This window comes from Chanos chanos, chromosome 9 (genome assembly GCF_902362185.1).
Source record: "Chanos chanos chromosome 9, fChaCha1.1, whole genome shotgun sequence".
Lineage (NCBI taxonomy): Eukaryota > Metazoa > Chordata > Actinopteri > Gonorynchiformes > Chanidae > Chanos > Chanos chanos.
This window is the reverse complement of record NC_044503.1, coordinates 37431924-37458518: the sequence shown is the minus strand read 5'-3', so window position 1 is coordinate 37458518 and position 26595 is coordinate 37431924. Positions and strand designations below refer to the sequence as shown.

Here is a 26595-nt window from a genome sequence, read left to right as displayed (position 1 = left end):
TCAATCCTTTTAGTTTTCTCCATTCTCCCAATGTCCACTGAGACTTGTTCAGACAGCGCAGTGGACACACACACACACACACACACACACACACAGAGTCATAAACAGGAGTGTGTATGGAGACCAAATATACAGTGTGTGGCAGCCATGTTGATTTGTTTGTTTCTGTTCAGATTCACTTCTATCTGTCTTAAAAACTCACTCTGTCATTATCTAAGCTGCTTATCCTAAATAGGGTCACAGAGGATGCTGGAGCCTATCCCAGCATTTATTGGGCAAAAGGGAGGGAAACTGGACAGGCCTGACTGACATGTGGGAGGAACGCAGACACGGGGAGAACGTACAATTCCAGGACGCTCTTGTTGTGAGGCTACCCACTGCACCACCATGCACCCCTTTCTTAAAATCTAAACTCATTTACGCAAAGACGGAAGTGAATCTTATAGCATCATTTACGCTGGGGACCACTTTTTGTCGTGGCCCATTTCATCCCCATTACTGAAAAAAGATGTGAACATGTCAAACCAGCTGTTGTTCTGAGCATTTTTTTAAAACATTTAAAATGTTTCTTATAAGGGAGGGAAACACCCTGGACAGGCCTGAATATGTTACTTCCTCATGGCAAGTTTGTCAAATTAATCAGATAATCCAAGTGGGACATGAGAACTATTGTTTCTCGTTGCCCGATAGATGGTCGAGAAGTAACTTATTCTCATAACATTAAAATAACATTAAATCAACGGCCGTTTTGTGTACAAGAAGGGCACAAAAACATTAGTATGATTTTTTTTATATAAACAACAGCTTTAATATTTTTAGTGATTAAGTGTGTTTGATTCAGATTAAAATCGTAGCCTATGCTCCGCATTTCGACCTACACCGGCCGAAGTTTTGATCGGTTAACGTTATGTGCAAGATCATGCTGTTACCACTGTTTTAGAAACAAAGCAAATCATTACAATCATCTACATGTAATACTACAATTTTTAAACATTTACCACAATACTTAACAACGTCGCACTAAATAAATCTCATTTCACTCGAAGAGAATTTTCTGGTGAAAATGGCGCGGGGAATGTTTACTTTCGTTTTCTCTCTTACACCCCCAGAAAGTACTGCCCTGATCACTTAGGTCCAATAAGAATTCCGTCTCGGCGGATAACCGAACAAAGAATCCTAGCGGGGCACACATTTGTAAATAACATCGACAAATGTCACCTCCACTTTAATTCTGGATGAAAAACTCTCCCTATGCAAATTATGTTTCTCAAGGAGGCAGGCGTCCAATTGGCATTAGTCAGAAGTATGTTGAATCAAGGAGTATGACTGACTTTTAGGTACTGCGAGTCATAAACCATTGTTTGTCACATACACAGTCTCAGTAATTCTGCAGCCAGTATGAAGGAGGTGGGGAAATCTGCACTGTGGATATATTCTATATCATCTCTACTGGTTCAGACTAGAGGTTTGGCCCAGAATGCTCTACTGTTGATTTAAGTAACACACCTTCAGACATCACACAACAATGACAGACTTTTCAAACTTTTCAAACTCTTGTGTAGAGATGTTCTTTGTTTTTTATAGTGAGGAATTTGGTTGGACTCTAGTAATCTCGACACTTTTCTCTGTCTCTTAACTGAAATATAAGGTATGTAGTATAAGGTACTGTGTCACTGAAGGAATTGTGTGTGATAGCAGTGAAAAATGATTGACAGTTTGATCCACATAGACTTCTGTTTCACTTACTATATGAAGAGTTTTGACAGTGTGACTTCAGTTCTGACCAATGCATGTTAGCAATAAAAAAAAAAAAGTGTAACAAACAAGTTTGGAAGTTACCAACCCTACAGACATTTAAAACTAGAGGTAGCAGACAAGTAAAAGTATTTAACAGAATTGTCATGACAATAGCGCTATTGTCATGGTTACTGTTACAGCTGTAATGACTTTCCCCAACAACATGTTTACTGTGTTGATAAAAACAACTGTGGTATATTAAAGAAGGAAAATAACATGTATAGTTTTCTGTATCCAAAGACACAATATGAAAATGTGTTACATATCAATGTGAAATGCATGAGGAAGAGAAGAATACTGTATTACCTTCTGTCAGGTGACTCTGTAAGTCTTCAGTCAGACAGGTCCAGTTCACTATCAGTCCAGACTGTTTGGAAAGTTCTGGTTCCCTAGTTCAGAACTCACAACACATGTTTAAAATCTTAATGACTCTTGTCTGGATTACTCCAATGTTTCTGTTAAAAATGTCTCTCTCCAAACACGTCTCAGCTCCACAGAGAGACACAGCTACACACCCTGAGTTCAAAGAGCAGGAATAAGACAAGTTAGTTCCTGGATTATGAAGTACAAAGATCAAACTTCATGTTATCAGAACAACAATAACACCTCAGTCCACTTTATTCTTGTTATGTTTCACTGGTCGGGTAGAAATTATATAAAGACACATAAACCAAGGCATGGGATACACATTTTCATGTTTTATGAACTATGAATATGACAGAGAGAACAAGAGAGAGACTGAAATGTTTGCTTGATTCAAAACCTAACAAAACTACTGAAGTATTAAACTATTACACTGGCCGATTAAGATTTTGCTTCCTGTATTTTATGGATTTTGGGTTGCTGATCATGAATATCACCTTCAAATTTTCCTTAAAGTTTTGTAGATACCACCTATTTTTGTGACTTCCTGTCACGTGTAAGTCTACTAGTGCAGTAATTCTCAACACCAGTCCTGAGGGCCTCCTGTCTGACATGTCTTTGTTTGAACTCTTCATTATCACAGTTTAAATCACTCCTGATTCCACTGATCACTTAATCATCAACCCCTTAAAAAGAACCGGTCTCTCCGTAAGCATTTTGGTCCAGGGCAGAACAGTGCGGCACATAAACCACTTGTCAACCCAACAAAGATATTTCTGCCTCCTCTTCATGTAAAACTGGGACAGATGAGAACTTAAGTGAAAGCAGTGAACAGAGACGGTGATGGATGTGATATTTCTTACTGTCAGACAATCTCTGTTCAGTTCTTACACTGAAGCAATATGATTGGTTGATAGAACTGTCATTATCATTATGCCGCTGGCTGGGAACCAGTCCCACAGTTACTGGAGGTATTCAATACTGAGTTTGTTTCCTGTGGTTGGGGGTGGGGGTGGGGGGGGGGGGGGGGGGGGGTTAGGGGTAAGGTGACAGGATCCCGTCTTTGCTCTCCAACAAACTAGAGGTCACAGAGGTCATAGTATCCTGACATTTTGGTCTCTGAAGAAATGAAGATGTTCAAGGATTTTTTTATAACCCTTTGACACATTAAATCACATACGTGTGATTTAGAACAGGAACATTCACATGATATCACATGGGCGGATAGAGCTCTGAGATTGTCTTGAATTTAAAAAGTGTCTGAATAAACTTGTATTTAGTCTAAGTCACAGACCATCTCTCTTTAAATAAGAAGTTTATTGTTGCCTGTGATATAAAATCATACTGTTCTCTCTGCCTCTCCAAACATGTCTCAGCCTCCACAGAGAGACACAGTTACACACCCTGAGTTCATAGAGCAAGGACAAGACAAGTTAGTTCCTGGTTTATGAAGTATAAAGATCAAACTTCACATTATCAGAACAACATTAAAACCTATAAAGAACAACAATAAGCCAATAAAACCCTCAGTCCACTTTATTCTCATTATGTTCCACTGGTCAGGTAGAAATGGTATAAAGACACATATACCAAGGCAAGTGATGGTGTGTTCATGTATTTTGTGTGTTCAGGAATTTTCACATTTTATGAACTATAAATATTAAACCATTAAACTACTAGTTATAAGCCTAACACACACTATAAATCCACTGACTCACACACACACATACACACACACACACTCACACACACTCACACACACACCCCTTTATTTCACTGCTTTTTGCTGATATTTCTTACTGTCAGACAATCTCTGTTCAGTTCTAACACTAAAGCAATATGATTGGTCAATAGAACTGTCATTTTCACTGTGCTGCAGGCTGGGAACCAGTCCCACAGTTACTGGAGGTAACTCCATACTGAGTCTGTGTCCTGTGGACGAAGGCTGGGAACCAGTCCCACAGTTACTGGAGGTAACTCCATACTGAGTCTGTGTCCTGTGGTCGAGGGGTATGGGGTGGGGAGGGGGTGTCAGGGGTAAGGGGTCAGGAGCCTCACTTTGTTCTCCAACACACTAGAGGCCACAGAGGTCATAGAATCCTGACCTGATCTGTGAAAAAATGAAGATGTTCTGGGGTTTGACACATTAAATCACATATGTGTGATTTAGAACATGAACATTCACATGATATCACATGGGCGGATAGAGCTCTGAGATTGTCTTGAATTTAAAAAGTGTCTGAATAAACTAGTATTTAATCTCAGTCACAGACCATTTCTCTTTAAATAAGAAGTTAGTTTATTGTTGCCTCTGATATAAAATCATACTGTTCTCTCTGTCTCTCCAAACACGTCTCAGCCTCCACAGAGAGACACAGCTACACACCCTGAGTTCAAAGAACAGGAATCAGACAAGTTAGTCCCTGGTTTATGAAGTATAAAGATCAAACTTCACATTATCAGAACAACAATAAATCCTCAGTCCACTTTACTCTCATTATGTTCCACTGGTCAGGTAGTGTCACGGTCCAGCCCTGCTCTTCCAGATCCTACTCCATGTTTTCCTTGTGTCCTGTCGTGTATGTCTTGTCTGTCTGTTCCAGGTTGCTCCAGTCCATGTTTTACACTGTCTCCCACCTGATTTCCACTCACCTGCTGCCATTTTCCTCATCAGCCGCTGCATTTAAGCCCTGTCTGTTTCCCCACTAGTTTGCTGGATTATCTAGCCATCTTTCATGTTTCCTGTGTTGGTTTGTTTGCCTCATTCCTGTTCCCCTTTTGACCATTGCCTGTTTTTTGGACATTGTTTTTTGCCTTGCGTTTCTGGAATTTCTGCCTGTTTTTTTCTGTCTCTTTGTGCCTGACCTTCTCTGCCTGTTTCTGACCTCTGTCTCTGTCTTTGCCCACTGATACCGTCACCGTGATTCAATCTTTTGGATTTCTTGGAAGAACAGAATTCATTAAACACCTACTACAATATACTCTGTGCTCTGAGTCTGCTTTTGGGTCCTCAGTCAACCAGGCCTCACCGACCCTAACAAGGTAGAAATGGTATAAAGACCAAGGCATGTGACTGTGTGTTCACACAGTGACGTATTTTCATGTTTTATGAACTCTGAATATGACAGAGAGAGAGAGTGAGAGAGACTAAGATGTTTGATTCGGTACATAAATAAAAAAACCCAACAAAAACCAAACAAAACTATCAAATCATTAAACTATTAATTATAAAACCTAATACACTCTATAAAGCCACTGACTCACACACACACACACACACACACACACACACACACATAGAGTGCTGGTTTACAGAAATCAAAATACTGCATAACATACTCAAACCCACATATAACATATAAATTCCTATACAGAGATGACTGACAACATATATAAAATCTCATACAGAGATGACTGACAACATATATAAACTCCCATACAGAGATGACTGACAACATATATAAACTCCCATACAGAGATGACTGACAACATATATAAACTCCCATACAGAGATGACTGACAACATATATAAACTCCTACACAGAGATCACTGACAACATATATAAACTCCCATACAGAGATGACTGACAACATATATAAACTCCCATACAGAGATGACTGACAACATATATAAACTCCCATACAGAGATGACTGACAACATATATAAACTCCCATACAGAGATGACTGACAACATATATAAACTCCTACACAGAGATGACTGACAACATATATAAACTCCCATACAGAGATCACTGACAACATATATAAACTTCCATACAGAGATGACTGACAACATATATAAACTCCCATACAGAGATGACTGACAACATATATAAACTCCCATACAGAGATGACTGACAAAATATATATACTTCCATACAGAGATGACTGACAAGATATATAAACTCCCACACAGAGATGACTGACAACATATATAAACTCCCATATAGAGATGACTGTTAACATATATAAACTCCCATACAGAGATGACTGACAACATATATAAACTCCCATATAGAGATGACTGTCTACATATATAAACTCCCACACAGAGATGACTGACAACATATATAAACTCCCATACAGAGATGACTGACAACATATATAAACTCCCATACAGAGATGACTGACAACATATATAAACTCCTACACAGAGATGACTGACAACATATATAAACTCCCATACAGAGATGACTAATGAAAACTCAGTGAATGCTCTGTTAATGTTATGTTAATATCATTGATGTAGGAGCCAGTCATGATTTTAGTGTCTTTACTGACATCTGCTGGCAGTATGATAAACTTGTGCTCTTGTAGTGGGACACAAAGGGTTAAATGGTTCACCTGCGTTCATTTGAAAGGTTCATGGGGAGAGAAAGGACTCTGAGTTTTTGGAAAGTTTGAGTGGAAAGGTCTGGAGACACCAGCAGGCACATGGTTTTTGCAATTGATTGACTGACTGATTCATTTACTTGTTTAAATGATATAATACCTTTTTGTTGCTATAAATGGCTTAAAGTTTTTAACCACATTCATTTATCGTAATCCATAGAAAGCATGTGTTTGTTGGAATCAGCAATAAATAAAATCTACTGGGATCTACTGAAACCCCTGAGGTGCCCATTAGAAGTGATTCGCTGGCAGGCACGACAAAGACTGAAAAAACCTACTGTGTTTGGAAATAAAGAGATATTGGACATCTGAAAGATTGGAACGCTGCATTTTCTGAAGTTTGTGGATTGGGGATGTTTTCTATTTGCAGAATTTTGAGGATCCTTCATCTTCTCTAGTATTCGTGAGTAGAACGCTGAACTGCACTACGGGGCCACTGCGCTTGCAGGATGACTATAAACCGGAGCCGCTGTGTTTACACTATGAACTGAATGGGCCCCTGCACTCACATTTGTCTTCTCTCATTTAGTGCATTGGGTTAGATCTGAAAATGTCTGATGAACTGAATGGGCCCCTGCACTCACATTTGTCTTCTCTCATTTAGTGCATTGGGTTAGATCTGAAAATGTCTGATGAACTGAATGGTCCCCTGCACTCGCATTGGTCTTCTCTCATTTAGTGCATTGGGTTAGATCTGAAAACGTCTGATGAACTGAATGGGCCCCTGCACTCGCATTGGTCTTCTCTCATTTAGTGCATTGGGTTAGATCTGAAAATGTCTGATGAACAGCCTGAAGAGCAGGATGTTACAGAGGAAATGATATAATATAAATATGACAGGCATAGGACAGGCACAGTCTTCTAACCAGTTCTCTGCCTCACTCTTGTGAGTTAGACAGTGTTTGTGAATTGGGATCTGTCCAGGCTTTGTGAATGTGGCAGTTCTCTGCCTCACTCTTGTGAGTTAGACAGTGTTTGTGAATTGGGATCTGTCCAGGCTTTGTGAATGTGGCTGCAGCTGTTGCTGTTTGAGTGAATTGCAACGTGTAGATGTTTGGTGTTTTAACACGACAACGAAATGAAATCAAAAGCCTTATTGAAGCTGAACAAGATAAAGAAACTGTAATGAAACAAATGAAATGATTTGATGGATTTTTACTGAGTTTATAAATGCACAAGGATCAGTACAGAGTTTGTTAAAGGATGAATACGACAGAGAGGCAGATCACATAGACTGGTAGGAGCCCAAACTGATTTATTTCAGACGTTTCCTAGAAGATGTCATTAAATGGGCCCAGGGTGAAGTGCACAGCACTGATGAAAAGGTGGAGGAGGAGACTGTTGATGAAGAAGAAGGTGGTGCTGTTGAGCCTCATGACAGCGCCTCTCAAACAGCACAAAATGACGGGCGGAGCCGTAAAGCAACAGGTGCTCTCAGCAGCAGCACTAATGCCTCATCAGAGTCTGACGCTCATTTAAACTATTCTACTTTATGATTACACCTTAGAGGAGTGTGGCATTTATCAAACTGCATTACTGTAATTATTATGTGAAGATGACTCAGCGTCAGGCTGTTAGAGGACATGACCAGCTGGTGGACCAGGACATGGCTGTGTCCTGTCAGTGTCTGCAGGGGCTGTAAACAGATGAGAATGTATAGCAGACAGCACTGTTATACACAGAGCAGTGTAAACAGATGAGAATGTATAGCAGACAGCACTGTTACACACAGAGCAGTGTAAACAGATGAGAATGTATAGCAGACAGCACTGTTATAGACAGAGCAGTGTAAACAGATGAGAATGTATAGCAGACAGCACTGTTATACACAGAGCAGTGTAAACAGATGAGAATGTATAGCAGACAGCACTGTTACACACAGAGCAGTGTAAACAGATGAGAATGTATAGCAGACAGCACTGTTATACACAGAGCAGTGTAAACAGATGAGAATGTATAGCAGACAGTACTGTTACACACAGAGCAGTGTAAACAGATGAGAATGTATAACAGACAGCACTGTTACACACAGAGCAGTGTAAACAGATGAGAATGTATAGCAGACAGCACTGTTATAGACAGAGCCATCTCAGATCAGTTAGTTAAGGCTGGGAATTTGTAAGGCTGTTCAGTTATGAATCTGTACCGTATGCGTCATATATAATGAAGCCAATACAAAACAATAATATACTTTAGCTGTAGTTTATTATTGAAATAGACACAAAACGACAAAATAAATAATAATACTAATAACACTCGCTGGTTTCTTATCTACAGCTTGCTAGTATTCTCATGTAACTTCCTCTGGTTTCTCCTCTCGTGTTTACTGGTTTCGTATCTAAAGCTCTCTCTCTCTTATCTCTCCTTACTGGTGTCTCAGCTGTCTAAACAGATCTCTGCTGTGGGCAGAGGGAGTTGGCTGTATTCATGGCAGAATCTTCCTGTTGGCCACAATAAGACAATGAGACAAACAATAAGACAGGCACAATTAAAACTAAATTGCAAAGTGAACTATGAAAGAAGAACCAATCTAGCTTTATTACATTAACAAGAAAAAGCTGTTTCATATGATACAACATGCTTGTTTGTGTTTAGGTTCTTGAAATTGTTATTTTTCTCAAATGCAAAACTATATGGACTAAAAAAAGCTGACAGGTATGGCAACAACAGCGTTACGGAATGCTTTTTATCACGAAACACATGCTGTCCAATCTGACAAAATGATCAGAGAACTAACTAGCCTAAAATGTGACCTTCAGAATCAGACCCACTATATTGCTGACTGACTACTACGGTACTGCAGGGTTTCCTGATGAACTGTAGTACTACAGGCCCAAATATAACGTGACAACAAGCAAACAAGTGAGAACTGTCAGGAGGTACAGCAGTGTGTCATGTCTCTTAAAAGACCATTTAAAAAGAACAAACAGTATCATAAGAAAACACACAGCCTTTTTAGATAGATGGAGTGATAAAAAAGGGCCACACAGAGACAGTGCCATCTGAGGAGCTGGAGAAGAAAAGGGGAAAGGTGTGGTACGTTCCACATCATGGAGTGCACCATCCAAAAAAGGCCTCCCTGAGAGAAGTGTTTGATTGCTCAGCATCCTCTCAGGAAACATCTCTGAACAGTAAAACGATTCAGGCTCCAAACCTCACTGGTAACCTGGTGGCTGTTCTCTTACACTTCTGTCAAGAACCAGTTGCCTTTAGGGCAGACATAGAAAGCATGTTTCATCAGGTGAGGGCTGTAGAGAAGCATATAGACTTTTGCCTTTTTTACGGTGGCCAAACAGTGACAGTTTACAATTTACAATTTAGTTATTTGGCAGACGCTTTTTACCAAAGCGACTTACAATCACTGCATCAGTCAGATTTCTAATACCTCGTGAGCAGAGATCACAATAAAACTGAGCGTCAATATGCCCCTTCGCATTGCGCCCCTGGAATATTATGACAAACACAGATACAAGACATGTTTTTTTTTTTTGTTTTTTTTTAGGATAGGGAGGTTAGGTATTGGGGGACAGGTGGGTTCTAAAGAGGTGGGTTTTCAGTTTCCTGTGGAAGATGGTAAGAGATTCTGCAGTCTTGACTGCATGGGGGAGGTCATTCCACCACCTCGGTGGCGTGGTCGGGAGGAGCGGCTGCTGGGTTCCCGGAATGAGGGGACCGTCAGTTGTCCAGAGGTCGTAGAGCGGAGGGTCCTAGTTGGGGTGTACGGAGTTATAAGACACTGAAAGTATGATGGGGCGGAGCCTCTTGTGGCCTGGTAGGCCAGCACCAGTGTCTTGAACTGGATGCGGGCAGCTACCGGACACAGTGACACAAGTCAATTGTTGCAACTTCACCAAGTTGTGCATGTTTTGCCCTTAGACAAACCGCTGAGGATGTCAAAGATCTCTTCTCACCCGAAACAGTGGAAACAATGAGGCATCATGTCTATGTGGGTGACTGCTCACAGTCTGTGGCCACTGTAGCTGATGCTGTGATGTTGTGTAAGGAGCTTGAAACAGTTTGTTCAGTGGGAGGCTTTTGTTTGCACAAATGGATCAGCAACAGTAGAACTGCCCTAATGTCCATCCCACAAGCAGACAGAGCAAAAGAGGTCAAAGACCTTGATCTGGAATCCAATGATCCTCCAATGGAAAGAAGTCTTGACATACAGTGGCAAGTAGAAAGAGACAAATTTACTTTTGCAGTGAGTCTCAAAGATCAGCCATGTACACTACTGTCCATCATATCCTCTACTGTATATGATCCTCTTGGCTTTATCTCTCCATTCATTCTTACTGCTAAAACATCCTGCAGGATCTTTATAAGCACAGTTATGCCTGAGACACAGAACTACCTGACCAGCACGTCCAGCTGTGGTAAGAATGGATGGCAGGGTTAAGTCATATTGGAGAACTCAGTGTCAGTAGGTGTGTCGAGCCAAAGGGCTTTGGTCCAATAACATCCAGCCGACCGCATCACTTCAATGACGCTTCTGAAAGTGGTCATGGCTGCGTCACATGCCTTCAGCTCACCAGTGCAACACGTGAAGTGCACACCTCATTCATAGTAGGGAAACCACGAGTTGAGCACCATTGAAACAAACTACAATGTCATGAATGGAAGTCAGTGCAGCAGAGCTAGCAGTGTGAATGGACAGACTGCTTAAAGCAGAACTGCAGCTCACACTCGAGAACTCCATCTTCTGAACTGAGACAGTATGTCAGTACTGAAACACATTCAGAACGAAAATAAAAGACTCAAAACATGTGTGGCCAACAGAGTGAAAACAGTAAGAGAAATAATAACAACAGTCAAACAATTGAGACACATTAACACTAAACAAAATCCAGCAGAATGTGTGTCTCTTTAGGCCAGCGCCCTTCTGAATTCAAATACATGGCTTCATCGTCCAGACTTTCTCAAACTGGAACAATTCTGACATTGCATTACAAACATGTAACGGTGATGATGATGATGATGATGATGATGATGTAGAGGTGAGGAAAGATGTTCTCATCATGACCACATTAGTAAAAGAACAACACAATCCTGCTCCCACATTCAGACACTATCAGTCAAAGTGGACCAAACTTTGACCAGAGCGGCTGCATGGCTCCTTAAGCTGACAGACAGACTCTTATACCTGAGTCAGAGAAGACAGGAAAGACTCAGCAGTGAGAGTAGAACAGACTCAAATGCAGAGAAACAAAACCTGGTGGAAAGAAACATGTAAACAGTTAAAAAAAAAAGCCTGAATGCACAGTGTGTTTCTGTGGATGATGTCGCAGGATCAGAGAATGCAGCAGTGTGTTTCTGTGGATGATGTCACAGGATCAGAGAATGCACAGTGTGTTTGGCTCAAGCAGAGGGGTTTCCTGAGGAAACTGACAGCTCGTAAAAGGGCAAACACTCATGTGAAACACTCATGTGAGTTATCAGAGCCCCATTCGTAAGCTTGACCCTGTTCTGTAAGATGGACTTCTTCACACTGGAGGGAGATTAAACAGAATGGCTATGGCTGAGGACAGAAAACACCCTGCGGTTCTTCCAGAATACCATCACCTGTCCAGACTTGTGTCAAAACATCATTCGCGAACAACTAAGCCACTTTTGCATATGATTGCCAAATTGCTGCAGTAGCACTGGATTCCAGCAGCAAATTCAACAGAGAGGAAGAGGGACAGTGTGTGTGTGAGAGAGTGAGAGTGAGGGAGAGAGTGAGACAGAGAGGCAGAGAGTGTGTGTGTATGTGTGTGAGTGAGAGAGAGATGCAGAAAGACAGTGTATGTATGTGTGGGAGTGTGGGAGAGGAGAGAAAGAGAGAGGGAGAGAGAGAGAGACAGACACAGTGTGTGTATGTGTGGGAATGCGGGAGAGAGAGAGAGAGAGAGGGAGAGAGAGAAAGAGAGAGAGAAAGGGGCAAAGAGATAGTGTATGTATGTCTGTGAGGGTCGGGGAGAGAGGCAGAGAGACAGTGTGTGTATGTGAGGGAGTTTGGGAGAGGGAGAGAGAGAGAGAGAGAGAGTTTGTGTGCGTGTGTGAGTGCGAGTGTGAGAGAAAGAAAGAGACAGAGGCAGAGAGACAGTGTGTGTGTATGTGTATGAGTGTAAGGGTGAGAGAGAGAGAGAGGCAGAGAGACAGTGTGTGTATGTGTGTGAGTGATGGAGAGAGAGAGAGAGAGAGAGAGAGAGAGAGAGAGAGAGAGAGAGACTTTGACTTTGATTTTAAAATACAATAAAAGAAACACACTAAAAGCACTAAAAGTTTGAAAACCAACTCCCCCCTCATGATTCAAAACACATAAAACACCATCTTGCCACCAAACCTCAGAGAATTTACACAAGTTATGAGTCATCTTAAAATAAACACGTTCAATTCTGACACATGCTGTCACCAATTCATCGGGGGGGGGGACTTTTTTACCTATCATCAGTGACTTGACAATGTGTGTGGCATGACATGAGCGTTCAAAGGTGAATTTGTCACAAAATCAAACATAATAGAATTCACATTTATTTCTTACAATCATTTTATTGCATTACTTAAAATATCTGCAAATACATTACGGGGTGTGCATCTCTCCCTTAGGGCACATCTTCGATAGGATTCAGGGACGATGCATTTTAATATGGAAGGAATCGGTGCGATTCGATGCGCTGCAGTCTGAGTTCTTAACATTTGTTTAATGTCTACTTTCATTCTCCATTATACATTTTAAAAAAAGCCAATTCTATAACAGCGGCATTGCTTAACTTCAAATAGATATATTTCATAAAAGACCAGGGAATTCCAAGTATTTTTGTTACTTGACGGAAGGGGGGGAAAAATAAGACAAATGTATCATTTCAGAATTACATGTCATTGTGTTTATTACTTCTCCAATAGGACAAAACTGGACAAAAAAGCCTCACTGTATGAACAAACATTTAGACATTATTAACTGAAGTCGGGATTTATCAAGTCGTCTCGCCAGGTAAGTGGTCAGATCTGTCGTGCTACCGCTGTACTTAATCACTATTCTACAGACCTTACAGATGGCCAGACTTTTGTCCAATGTTCCTTCCTTCTCATAAAATCCAAATGTCTCCCAAACTTTACGTTTTAGATTGGATGGTGCACTGTAAACCGTGTCGGCGTTATCGGACATGATGTTATTGCTTTTACCTCGCAACACTCTCGTAAAAGGTCAACGCGAGACGCGGTGCAGATATATTAGCGAATGAGAGGCGGTCATTATTATTTGGAAAGTAACATGACTTGTTACGTTAGATCAGTGAGCGTTCTGCAGCAGCTTAAACTCCGCGTGTGACTGTTGGTCACTACCACTGCATCAGGAAGTCTTCTCTCCAATGTCTCTCTGTAGCCCAGATTCACGGTCCAGCTCTAGCTCCTCCCTGGATTTCTCAGGCAGTGCTGAGACAACTTCCTCCACAACTTTTCACAGGAGTCAGCTAGACCTGACACCAGCTGCTTCACTTACCTGTGTGTGTGTGTGTGTATGTGTGAGAAAGAGACAGAGAGAGAGCATTTGTATAAGAGAGAGTGTTGGTGTGTGAGAAAAAGAAAGAGAGAGTGTGTGTGTGTGTGTCTGTGAGAAGAGAGAGAGACTGTGAGAGAAAGAGAGAGACAGTCAGAGTGTGTGTGTGTGTGTGTGGGAGAGAGGGATAAAGAGAGAGAGAGAGTGACTGTGTGCGTGTGAGAAAAAGAGAGGGAGAGTGAGAGAGAGTGTGTGTGTGAGAGAGAAAGAGAGAGAGAGAGAGAGTGTGTGTGTGTATTTTCAGCATCAGGAACACTTTGAATGTTTTGATATGTAATGGTACATTATTTGTGTCTTTCTTTCTGACAAGTGCATGTTTATATTGTGTTTGTAACAAAATAAAAACAAGTAAACAAGAATGTAAAAGTAAATGGATAATAATTTCTGAGGAAAAAAACAACCAAAGAAAAAGCCCGTAGAGCACTCTATGCTATAAAATCTCAATTTTACAATATAAATATACCAATCACAATCTGGGGCAAATTATTTGACTTTATAATACAGCCTATTGCGCTGTATGGAGGTGAGGTCTGGGGTCCACTCAGTATGCAGGACTACACTACATGGGACAAGCATCCAACAGAAGCCCTACATGCTGAATTCTGTCGATCTGTATTAAAAGTCCAAACAAAAAACACCCAGCAATGCATGTAGGGCAGAATTAGGCCGTTATCCTTTGGCTTTATCTATTCAAAAACAAACTTTCAAATTCTGGATGCATCTGAAGTCTAGTCTAGTGCACTTCAATTTAAGGCATTAAAAACCCAGGAACTGAACCCAGAAAAGAGTCCTCTAAGCCAACTGGTACTAAAGCTCACTAACCCAGTGACAAAAACTAATACACAACATGCTAAGACCAGTACTACTTCCAAACCACCAATTTGTGTCAATAAAATCATCAAACAAGCAAAAGAAGACTATTTGGAACATTGGAGAAACCAGACTACCAGTCAAAGCAGAATGAGTTCTATCTGAGCCTAAAAAGAGAGTATTGAATTAGCAGAGTATCTCCTCTCTGTCAGAGATACGAAGCAGAGGCAAATCCTGACCAAGTACAGACTCAGTGACCACAAACTTGCAGTGGAAACAGGCAGACACAGAAAAACCTGGCTGCCAAAAGAGGACAGAACATGTGGTCAGTGCCAGACAGGGAAGGTGGAGACAGAGGAGCATTTTCTTCTTCACTGTGAGAAGTATACAGAAATAAGAAAAACTCTTTTCTGCACATTTAAAACCAACCACCCAAACTTTGAAGTCCAAGACAAAAATGAAAAAATGGCTATCCTCTCAGGACAGGGACCTTCAGCTGCTCTGGCAGCCAAATATATTTCACTATGTCATAACCTGAGGGACAAAACCTAAATGAAAATATGTTTAACGTTTAATGTTACTATACATGTTACACATATAATAATCCTATTCATATTTGAGTGTAGTGTCTATGTTTATTTTATGTTAGTCCAAATCTGTGTAAATCTATACATAGAATAGATTAGGTCTAGATTTAAACTTAGATTAGATTTAAATTTAGATTAGATTTAAACTTAGATTAGATTTAGACTTAGTTTAGATTTAGATGACTTGTTCCTTGTATTCCTTATCCTTTGTATGAATGCATTGACAATACAAATGCCTTATTTGTCATGCCAATAAAGCACTTTGAATTGAAAAAATTGAGTGGAGAGAGAGAGTGTGTGTTTGCGTGTTCAGCATCAGAAACACTTTCAATGTGTAATGATATTTTATTTGTCTTTCTCTCTGACATGTGCATGTAAATTGTGTTTGTAACAAGAAACAAATAAACAAGAATTCAAAATAAATGGACAAGAATTTTGGTAAGAATCCTGAAAATAAACAAATCTCTACAAAACTTTGTAAATAAATGAATAATTGTTTATTATTACAGTCACAGATTTCTGATACCTAAATAAAACTCTGACTGTACTTCATACACACACGTTTGTGTTTGTGAGTGTGTGTGTGTGTTTAGCCTAAGTGGAAATGTAAATATATGTAAATGATACATATGAACATTGTGTGTGTGCATGTGAAAAAGAGAAAAAGAAAGTGTGTGTGTGTGTGTTTGTATTTCAGAGTTTGTGTGTTTATTTATTTCATTTGACAGAGAGACACTGAGTTAGAAACACTAAACCCAGCATAGAGGGGTTCAGTGAATGTGCAGTGGAATGTGTGTAAGTGTGTGGGTGTGTGTGTGTCAGAGGAGACGCTGTAGAAGGACACAGTTCCAGACGACCAGTCCAGATACACTCCTACTCTGTATGTGTGTGAGGGGGCGTGAGGTATGTCAGTTTCCTGTTTATTGTGACGGGCAGAGTAACTGTTACCACGGCAATACAGACTCCAGGACTTTTCGTTGAATCCAAACCAACAGTCATCACTCTCTCCTTTCCTCCTGATTCCTTTATATGTCACTGATATATCAGCACCATAAATTCCACTCCACTGAGTCTCCCAGTAACAGCGTCCAGTCAGACTCTCTCTACACATGACCTGACGACACGCATCAAATCTCTCTGGATGATCAGGATACGACTGATTCTTCCACACATATGTCACCTTTCTGTTCCCCTCAGACAGAGAGAGGAGTGTGTTTGCTGTGTTTGGGTCCAATGTGAGATCACAGGCATCTATAGAAAAGAAGAGAAATTAGAGGAGAAAACACATCACACACTCTCAAAAGTGTGTGTGTGCGTTTTATACTAAATGGAGTGTATTATATTATTATATTAGTATTACATTATTAAATATTATGTTTACTTTATTAAAATCTCAGTATTATATTATCATTTTATTATTTTATTATAAGGAGTCTGAGTGTGTTATTGTTGATGTGTGTGTTGACCCTTGACCCTGTGTGTTTCCCTTTCGTTACCTAAACCCGTTTCTGACCAGTTTTCCACTTTATTTATTCTGTTCACTCACTTTGACTTTTTTTTGTTAACGCACAATAAAATTATATAAAATTCCTGTAACTAAATAAACGTGTTTATGTGTTTGTGTGTGCGTATTTTTCATTAGGAATTTAGATAAATGGTCTCTTTTCCATGGGTGAACCAAACTCAGTGTGTGTGTGCGTGTGTGGGTGTGTACTCACATTTTCTTAATCCTGGTTTGATCATGAATTCTCCACCATGGTCCACACTACAAAAACACACAACAGACAGTGGATGAGTCTCACATGTGAACACACACACATACACACACACACACAGACACAGACACACACACACACACACACACACACACACACAGACTGTACTGACTTAAGTTGACAGTGTTGATTCATCTGTGTGGAGAGACGCTTCACTCCTGAGTCTCCTGGGTGATTGTAGCTCAGATCCAGTTCTCTCAGGTGTGAGGGGTTTGAACTCAGAGCTGAAGCCAGAGAAGAACAACCTTCATCTGTCACTAAACAACCAGACAACCTACAGAGAGAGAGAGAGAGAGAGAGAGAGAGAGAGAGAGAGAGAGAGAGAGAGAGAAATAAACATACATACAGACAGAGAATATGAACTCATCATTGGGTTTGTGAAGTGTAATTTCATTGTGAAGGTTCCACTCTGTTTTACCATAAATGTTGACTTTGCTAAACTGTGACATTATCTAAACTCACAGACCAGTTACTAACAGCTGTACAGATATTGGGTGAAATTAATTTACATTTATGATCAGCATGTTTCATACACAACAGTACTTTAATAACCATTCTATATATCAACCCGGTCTCATTTTAATGTGAATGTAGTCATTCTAAATATTGTATTTAAGTTCCTGACTAATACTGACCTCAGTATCTCCAGTTTACAGTGTGGATTCTTCAGTCCCACACAGAGAAACTTCACTCCTGAATCCTGAAGGTCATTGTTACTCAGGTCCAGTTCTCTCAGGGGACAGTTTACTGACTGTAGAACTGAGGCTATAGATGAACAGGACTGTTCAGTGAGTTTACAGAGAGCAAGTCTGGAGAGAGAGAGAGAGAGAGAGAGAGAAACAAGTTTTATTTAGGGTTCCCACTCTTTTCTAGAGACCATTTTCCAGGACTTTTCCAGAACATTTGCAGTGATGAGACAGGGTTCGCGCCATACACTGGTCCTCCTTGTGGGAATCTGATTGAAAAGACACTAGGACTGAATATCCTTAATCTTAGCCTTTAGGGGGAGAACAGGAAACTGTGTGAAGCACTTACTCTTATCTTGGTCACAAACATTAATCATCAGAGCTCCACTTAGATCTAGCACTGAAAATCCTTAATCTCAGGCTTCTTCCATTTTAGGCTTGTTTATAATGCAGTATAGATACAATTACAGCACAACACTACTGACCTTCTAATCACACAGCAGAACTGGAAAACATGTACTGTAAAACAGGGCTGAACGATTTGGGGAAAATATCTACTTACAATTTTTCTGACAGATATTGCGATTGAGATTTGATTTTTCATATCATTTTTTAAGCCAACCTTCATTTCAATATTCACTGTGTAATAGATTTAAAACATGTGATGGAGCATTACCACATGAGACACCATCTGCTCTATATTCTAATGCTAAAATGATAACTTAAGGATATGGAATTGCTTCCAACATGTGTTTATTTAATTGGCATAGAACACAGAACAACTGAACATGTAAGAGATAATGTTTTGTCTGCCAGGCATTATCGAAAAATAAATCCCGACAGCAGGCAGCATTCGGAGGAACCGCAGGTCAGACATGCTCCTTAAAGTATATATATCCTAAATCACAGCCTTGCGATTTGGTAATCGCATTCTTTCAAATCGCAATTTTGATTTGAAATCGATTCATCGTTCAGCCCTACTGTACAATATATTACTCTCTGTTTGGGATTTCTTGTCTTATCTTTTGACTCCAAAGGTCTGTTTAGTGTATTTCACTACATCACAGGCTCTTTGACAGTTTACTTACAGCAGTCTCTGTAGTTTACAGTGTGGATTCCCCAGTAGAGCAGAGATGTGTTTCACTCCTGAGTCTCCTACTTTATTCCCACTCAGATTCAGCTCTGTCAGGCGTGAGGGGTTTGATGTCAGAGCTGAAGTCAGAGCAGCACAGCCTTCTTCTGTTATACTGCTGTCATTAAGCCTGTAGTGAGGGAGAGAGAGAGCAAAACACTAAATCAAGTTTTGATTTTATTTTATTTTATTTTTGGGTAGCATAGTTAAACTGCAATAGAAACAAGGCTTTGTGGATTCACTGTGTTCTAAAAAACATTCAGTATACACACACAGTATACACAAACCCTATGTATACCCAAACCCTAAGTACACACACACACGCACACATACACACACACACACACTGATATACTCCTGTATGGAGCGCTGTCTGTGTTGTATCTGTTACAGATTTTGGAGCTGTGAGAAGTGAGATCCTGTTAGTGACTCAGTCAGCACAACTGAACAAAATGAAAGGGTTAGTGACTTAGTTACTTATCTGCCTAATTACTAACATTACAGAATTAAGACCCAGCACTGAGACCCTGTTCTGCTCTGACTGCCACTGAGACTGTTGCAGTGAAACAGAATGACAATATATAAAATCAATGAAAGATTACAGAAAAAGTCTACTGGGAGTTATATACATGTGTGGTCACTTAGGCTCAATAAGTCTGTAGATTGAGACAGAGAGAAAGAGAGAGAGAGAATAAAATAGACAAACAAACAGACAGAGAAGTGAAAGAGAGAGAGAGAGAGAGAGAAACATTCTTTATGGATTAAGCTCAGACATTAACAAACATAAATGCTGTTTTGTATTTTTAAAAGCAGCAAACAGATCTGGGAAACACAGCTGTAATATTGGTCATTTAATTGTGTGTATTCTTTTGCTGTACGTTATTGTAAAACTGTACTTGGTAGAATATGTAACTCTATACTTGGAATTTCTTGTCCCTCCATTACAAGTATGAAGGTCTGTTTAGTGTATTTCACTATATCACAGTCTCTTTGACAGTTGACTTACAGCAGTCTCTGTAGTTTACAGTGTGGATTCCCCAGTAGAGCAGAGATGTGCTTCACTCCTGAGTCTCCTACTTTATTCCCACTCAGATTCAGCTCTGTCAGGTGTGAGGGGTTTGATGTCAGAGCTGAAGTCAGAGCAGCACAGCCTTCTTCTGTTATACTGCTGTCATTAAACCTGTAGTGAGAGAGTGTTGGGGTGGGGTAGGGTGGATGGCAACCATTAGTGATTCCAGAAGTCAAATCATGACATGGCAGAAAATGTATCACTCCAGAATATTCTGCATGTTTGGTTCTCCATGGTGAGATAGCTATTAGCAAAATTTCCTCTGCTAAAGAAATTGGAAAGTAAATATTGGTAATTATACTGGTGATTGTTGAAAATATGAATCTTGTAATATTCTTTTCCTTCTGCAGAAAACTGTTTAGATTCAGTGTAGCACTGCACTCAAATATAATATAGTTAAAAAAAAGCTCATCAATATCCATTACTCTACTATTCTAATGTTTGGTGGGTGTTCCTCCTATTTATGTAAATGAAAACCAGTGTCCACTCTTACAGTACAGTAATGCTTTTCTGCCAGTCAGTACACTGGGGGAAAACACAGAGGAGTGTCATCCACTCTCTTCATATATGGAAGATTTTTCGCTGTCAGGTTTAAATAAAATAAAACAAAACAGACAAACAAACAAACAAATGAATAAATAAAACAGATGAAACCACTAACCCAAGTTTAGTCAGTTTGCAGTGTGAATCCTCCAGAAGAGGACAGAACTTCTTCAGCTCTGCATCTCCTGGCTTCCTCTCACTCAGATCCAGCTCTGTCAGGAGTAAGGGGTTTATTTCTAGAACTTCAGTCAGATAAACACAGGCTTTTTCTGCAGCATCACTCTTCAGCAACCTACAGAGAGAGGAAGAGTGTATTTATGTTAATCATCATTCATTAACTGTCTGCTGCTACAATTGTCCTAAATATCTGAGAAAGAAATAAGGCAAGATCCAGCTCTGAGTAGGTTAAAGGGTTTCTGCCTAAATATCAAGTCAGAAAATCACAAGCTTTACCTGCAGCACCTGTGGAGGGAGGAGCATGAATCGTTGTTTTAAAAATATTCACACATATGCACACACATATATGTCATTGCTGCTCCTAACCCCCCCTATAGAGTCTGGGGGTGTTCCCAGTTTAGTTTACAAAGAGCAGGATTAACTGTACACAGGAATAACAGAAGTTAAAATGATTCACTCTAACCATGTCAGTCTGGTGTGGAAATCAGCCTTCTACAGCTCTATTACGGATATATGCTCCTTTGGGAAATGTTCTCACCTCAGTGTCTTCAGTTTACACTCCCTATCATTAAGTAAATTCAGGAAATCAGTGACCAGCTTCACTCCTGAGTCTCCAGGGTTGTTCCCTCTCAGATCCAGCTCCATCAGGTGTGAGAGGTTTGATTTAAGAGCAGAGACCAGAGCTGCATATCCTTCACCTGTTATACCACAGTCAGAAAGTCTAGAGAAAACACAGGAGTTTTTCACTCATGCTGCAAAAAACATATCATTGAAAAAATCAACAACTGGAAATGTTTATTTTCTGATACTGGCCTCACTGTGTCTTAGGAGGGAGTTGAAGAGCAACATTTATATCCCACCATGTCTTTCTCATATGAGGTATTACCATCATAGATATATCACAGATTTTAATGGAAACACTACATCTATACAAAGTCATCTTAGAAATGTAAAGTTTTGTTCATCACCATATTACTTACAGCAGTTTCTGTAGTTTACAGTGTGGATTTTTCAGTAGGGTTGAGATGTGTTTCACTCCTGAGTCTCCTAGTTTATTCCCACTCAGATTCAGCTCTATCAGGTGTGAGGGGTTTGATGTCAGAGCTGAAGTCAGAGTGACACAGCCTTCTTCTGTCACACTGTTGTTTTGAAGCCTTTAGGGGGAGAGCAGGAAACTGTGTAAAGCGCTGACTCTGATCTTGGTCACAAACATTAATCATGAAGAGACAAATTTACTCTAGCTCCACTTAGATCTAGCACTGAAAATCCTTAATCTTAGCTTTCTTCTATTATACTAGTTACACTGACTACAGACAAATGGGGGGGGGGGGGGGTAGAGAATAATTCCAATGCATGACATAAACAAGCCATTTTAGGCTTGTTTATAATGCTGTATAGATACAATTACAGCACAACACTACTGACCTTCTAATCACACAACATAACTGGAAAACATGTACTGTAAAACAGGGCTGAACGATTTGGGGAAAATATCTACTTACAATTTTTCTGACAGATATTGTGATTGAGATTTGATTTTTCATATCATTTTTTAAGCCAAGCTTCATTTCAATATTCACTGTGTAATAGATTTAAAACATGTGATGGAACATTACCACATGAGATACCATCAAAACATTAACTGCTCTATATTCTAATGCTAAAATGATAACTTAAAGTTGTGGAATTGCTTCCAACATGTGTTTATTTAATTGGCATAGAACACAGAACAATGGAACATGTAAAGGATAATGTATAGTCCGCCAGTCGTTATTAAAAAATAATTAGCGACGTGACAAACATGACCCTGCTTATTATACTGTTATTTGTCAAAATGATAAAAGAAACTTCACACAGTGTTTCATTTTAATGATTTCATTGCCGTTTCGTGGCTTCCGCTGAGAAAAATAGTCCATCCTGCTAAGAAAGTCTTTATGTTTCAAGTGTTACATAGCAACATTTTAGGCTAACTTGTTGCTGTGTATTTCCGTTACGAGAAGTGAACGGACCACTTTCAGAATGACATAAAGATGTGAATCAGAAGCACAAAACCTGTTGCCAATGGCAGCCGTCATTAATTATTTTCAGCTGTCATTACCAAGAAATATCGGACCTCCCAACGCTGGGATGGCCCATTCAATTCAATGGAATTTTCTGTAGCATTCGCAATTTGCTAACTGCATTCTTTCAAATCGAAAGTTTTGATTTGAAATCGATTCATAGTTCAGCCCTACTGTAAAATATATTACTCTCTGTTTGGGATTCCTTGTATTGTCTTTTGACTCCAAAGATCTGTTTATTGTATTTCACTACATCACAGGCTCTTTGACTGTTTACTTACAGCAGTCTCTGTAGTTTACAGTGTGGATTCCCCAGTAGAGCAGACATGTGCTTCACTCCTGAGTCTCCTACTTTATTCCCACTCAGATTCAGCTCTGTCAGGTGTGAGGGGTTTGATGTCAGAGCTGAAGTCAGAGCAGCACAGCCTTCTTCTGTTATACTGCTGTCATTAAGCCTGTAGTGAGAGAGAGAAAGTGAAAAACACTAAATCAAGTTTTGGTTTTATTTCATTTTTTGGTTACACAGAAAAACTGCAATAGAAACAAGGCTTTTTGGCTTTACTGTGTTCTTAGACTTAAAAATCCTCAGTATACAAACACAGCATACACATACTGTGAGTATACCCAAAACCTAAGTATACACACGCACACACACACATGCATGCACAGATATACACACAGACACACACACACGCACACACACGCATACACACTGATATACTCCTGTATGGAGCGCTGTCTGTGTTGTATCTGTTACAGATTTTGGAGCTGTGAGAAGTGAGATCCTGTTAGTGACTCAGTCAGCACAACTGAACAAAATGAAAGGGCTAGTGACTTAGTTCCTTATTTGTCTAATTACTAACATTACAGAATTAAGACCCAGCACTGAGACCCTGTTCTGCTCTGACTGCCACTGAGACAGTTGCAGTGAAACAGAATGAGAATATATAAAATCAATGAAAGATTACAGAAAAGTCTACTGGGAGTTATATACATGTGTGGTCACTTAAGCTCATTAAGTCTGTAGATTGAGAGAGAGAGAGAGAGAGAGAGAGAGAGAAACATTCTTTATGGATTAAGCTCAGACATTAAGAAACTATAAATGCTGTTTTGTATTTTGAAAGGCAGCAGACAGATCTGGGAAACAGAGCTGTAATATTGGTCATTTAATTGTGTGTATTCTTTTGCTGTATGTTACTGTAAAACTGTGCTTGGTAGAATATGTAACTCTATACTTGGAATTTATTGTCCCTCCATTACAACTATGAAGGTCTGTTTAGTCTATTTCACTACATCACAGGCTCTTAGACAGTTGACTTACAGCAGTCTCTGTAGTTTACAGTGTGGATTCCCCAGTAGAGCAGAGATGTGTTTCACTCCTGAATCTCCTACTTTATTCCCACTCAGATTCAGCTCTGTCAGGTGTGAGGGGTTTGATGTCAGAGCTGAAGTCAGAGCAGCACAGCCTTCTTCTGTTATACTGCTGTCATTAAGCCTGTAGCGAGAGAGAGAGAGAGCAAAACACTTAATCAAGTTTTTGTTTTATTTTATTTTTGGGTTACACAGGTAAACTGCAATAGAAACAATGTTTTCTGGCTTCACTGTGCTCTTAGACTTAAAAACCGTCAGTATACACACACAGTATATACATACCCTAAGCATTACCAAACCCTAAGTATACACACACACACACTCACACACACACTGATATAGTCCTGTATGGAGTGCTGTCTGTGTTGTATCTGTTACAGATTTTGGAGCTGTGAGAAGTGTGATCCTGTTAGTGACTCAGTCAGCACAACTGAACAAAATGAAAGGGGTTAGTTACTTATCTGTCTAATTACTAACATTACAGAATTAAGACCCAGCACTGAGACCCTGTCCTGCTCTGACTGGCACTGAGACAGTTTCAGTTAAACAGAGTGACAATATATAAAATCAATGAAAAATTACAAAAAAGGTCTATAGGGAGTTATATACATGCGTGGTCACTTAGGCTCAATAAGTCTGTAGACTGAGACAGAGAGAGAGAGAGAGAGAGAGAGAGAGAGAGAGAGAGAGAGAGAGAGAGAGAGAGAGAGAGAGAGAGAGAGAGAGAGAGAGAGAGAGAGAGAGAGAGAGAGAGAGAGAGAGACAGAATCAAACAGACAGACAAACAGACAGAGAAGTGAAAGAGAGAGAGAGAGAGAAACATTCTTTATGTGCTAAACTCAGGCTTTAACAAACATCAATACTGTTTTGTATTTTTAAAGGCAGCAGACAGTTCTGGAAAACACAGCTGTAATATTGGTCATTTAATTGTGTGTATTCTCTTGCTGTATGTTATTGTAAAACTGTACTTGGTAGAATATGTAACTCTATACTTGGAATTTCTTGTCCCTCCATTACAACTATGAAGGTCTGTTTAGTGTATTTCACTACATCACAGGCTCTTAGACAGTTGACTTACAGCAGTCTCTGTAGTTTACAGTGTGGATTCCCCAGTAGAGCAGACATGTGCTTCACTCCTGAGTCTCCTACTTTATTCCCACTCAGATTCAGCTCTGTCAGGTGTGAGGGGTTTGATGTCAGAGCTGAAGTCAGAGCAGCACAGCCTTCTTCTGTTATACTGCTGTCATTAAACCTGTAGTGAGAGAGAGAGAGAGCAAAACACTAAATCAAGTTTTGGTTTTATTTTATTTTATTTTTGGGTTGCATAGTTAAACTGCAATAGAAACAAGTTTTTTTGGCTTCACTCTGTTCTAAAAAACATTCAGTATACACACACAGTATACACAAACCCTATGTATACGCAAACCCTTAGTACACACACACATACACACACACAGATACAAAACACACACACTCACATACACACTGATATACTCCTGTATGGAGCGCTGTCTGTGTTGTATCTGTTACAGATTTCGGAGCTGTGAGAAGTGAGATCCTGTTAGTGACTCAGTCAGCACAACTGAACAAAATGAAAGGGTTAGTGACTTAGTTACTTATCTGTCTAATTACTAACATTACAGAATTAAGACCCAGCACTGAGACCCTGTTCTGCTCTGACTGCCACTGAGACAGTTGCAGTGAAACAGAATGAGAATATATAAAATCAATGAAAGATTACAGAGAAGTCTACTGGGAGTTATATACATGTGTGGTCACATAGGCTCATTAAGTCTGTAGATTGAGACAGAGAGAAAGAGAGAGAGAGAATCAAACAGTCAGACAAACAGACAGAGAAGTGAGAGAGAGACAGAGACAGAGAGAGAGAGAGAGAGAGAGAGAGAGAGAGAGAGAGAGAGAGAGAGAAACATTCTTTATGGATTAAGCTCAGACATTAAGAAACTATAAATGCTGTTTTGTATTTTTAAAGAAAGTAAACAGATCTGGGAAACAGAGCTGTAATATTGGTCATTTAATTGTGTGTATTCTTTTGCTGTATGTTACTGTAAAACTGTGCTTGGTAGAATATGTAACTCTATACTTGGAATTTCTGCTCCCTCCATTACAACTATGAAGGTCTGTTTAGTGTATTTCACTACATCACAGGCTCTTAGACAGTTGACTTACAGCAGTCTCTGTAGTTTACAGTGTGGATTCCCCAGTAGAGCAGAGATGTGCTTCACTCCTGAGTCTCCTACTTTATTCCCACTCAGATTCAGCTCTGTCAGGTGTGAGGG

The 26595-nt window shown here is 39.8% G+C and overlaps 1 protein-coding gene across 1 annotated transcript in view; it reads right to left on the bottom strand.

Moving 5' to 3' along the window:
* Positions 1 to 16197: 16197 nt before the first annotated feature.
* The window catches only part of LOC115821742 (NACHT, LRR and PYD domains-containing protein 3-like), a 39010-nt gene continuing 28612 nt past the window's right edge, over positions 16198 to 26595 (bottom strand). The window contains exons 7-10 of the mRNA XM_030785540.1: positions 17896 to 18069; positions 17364 to 17534; positions 17204 to 17250; positions 16198 to 16736 (exon numbers count right to left, since the gene is read on the bottom strand). Of these exons, the coding sequence (XP_030641400.1) occupies positions 16198 to 16736; positions 17204 to 17250; positions 17364 to 17534; positions 17896 to 18069 (931 nt within the window). The remainder of the gene's footprint in view (positions 16737 to 17203; positions 17251 to 17363; positions 17535 to 17895; positions 18070 to 26595) is intronic.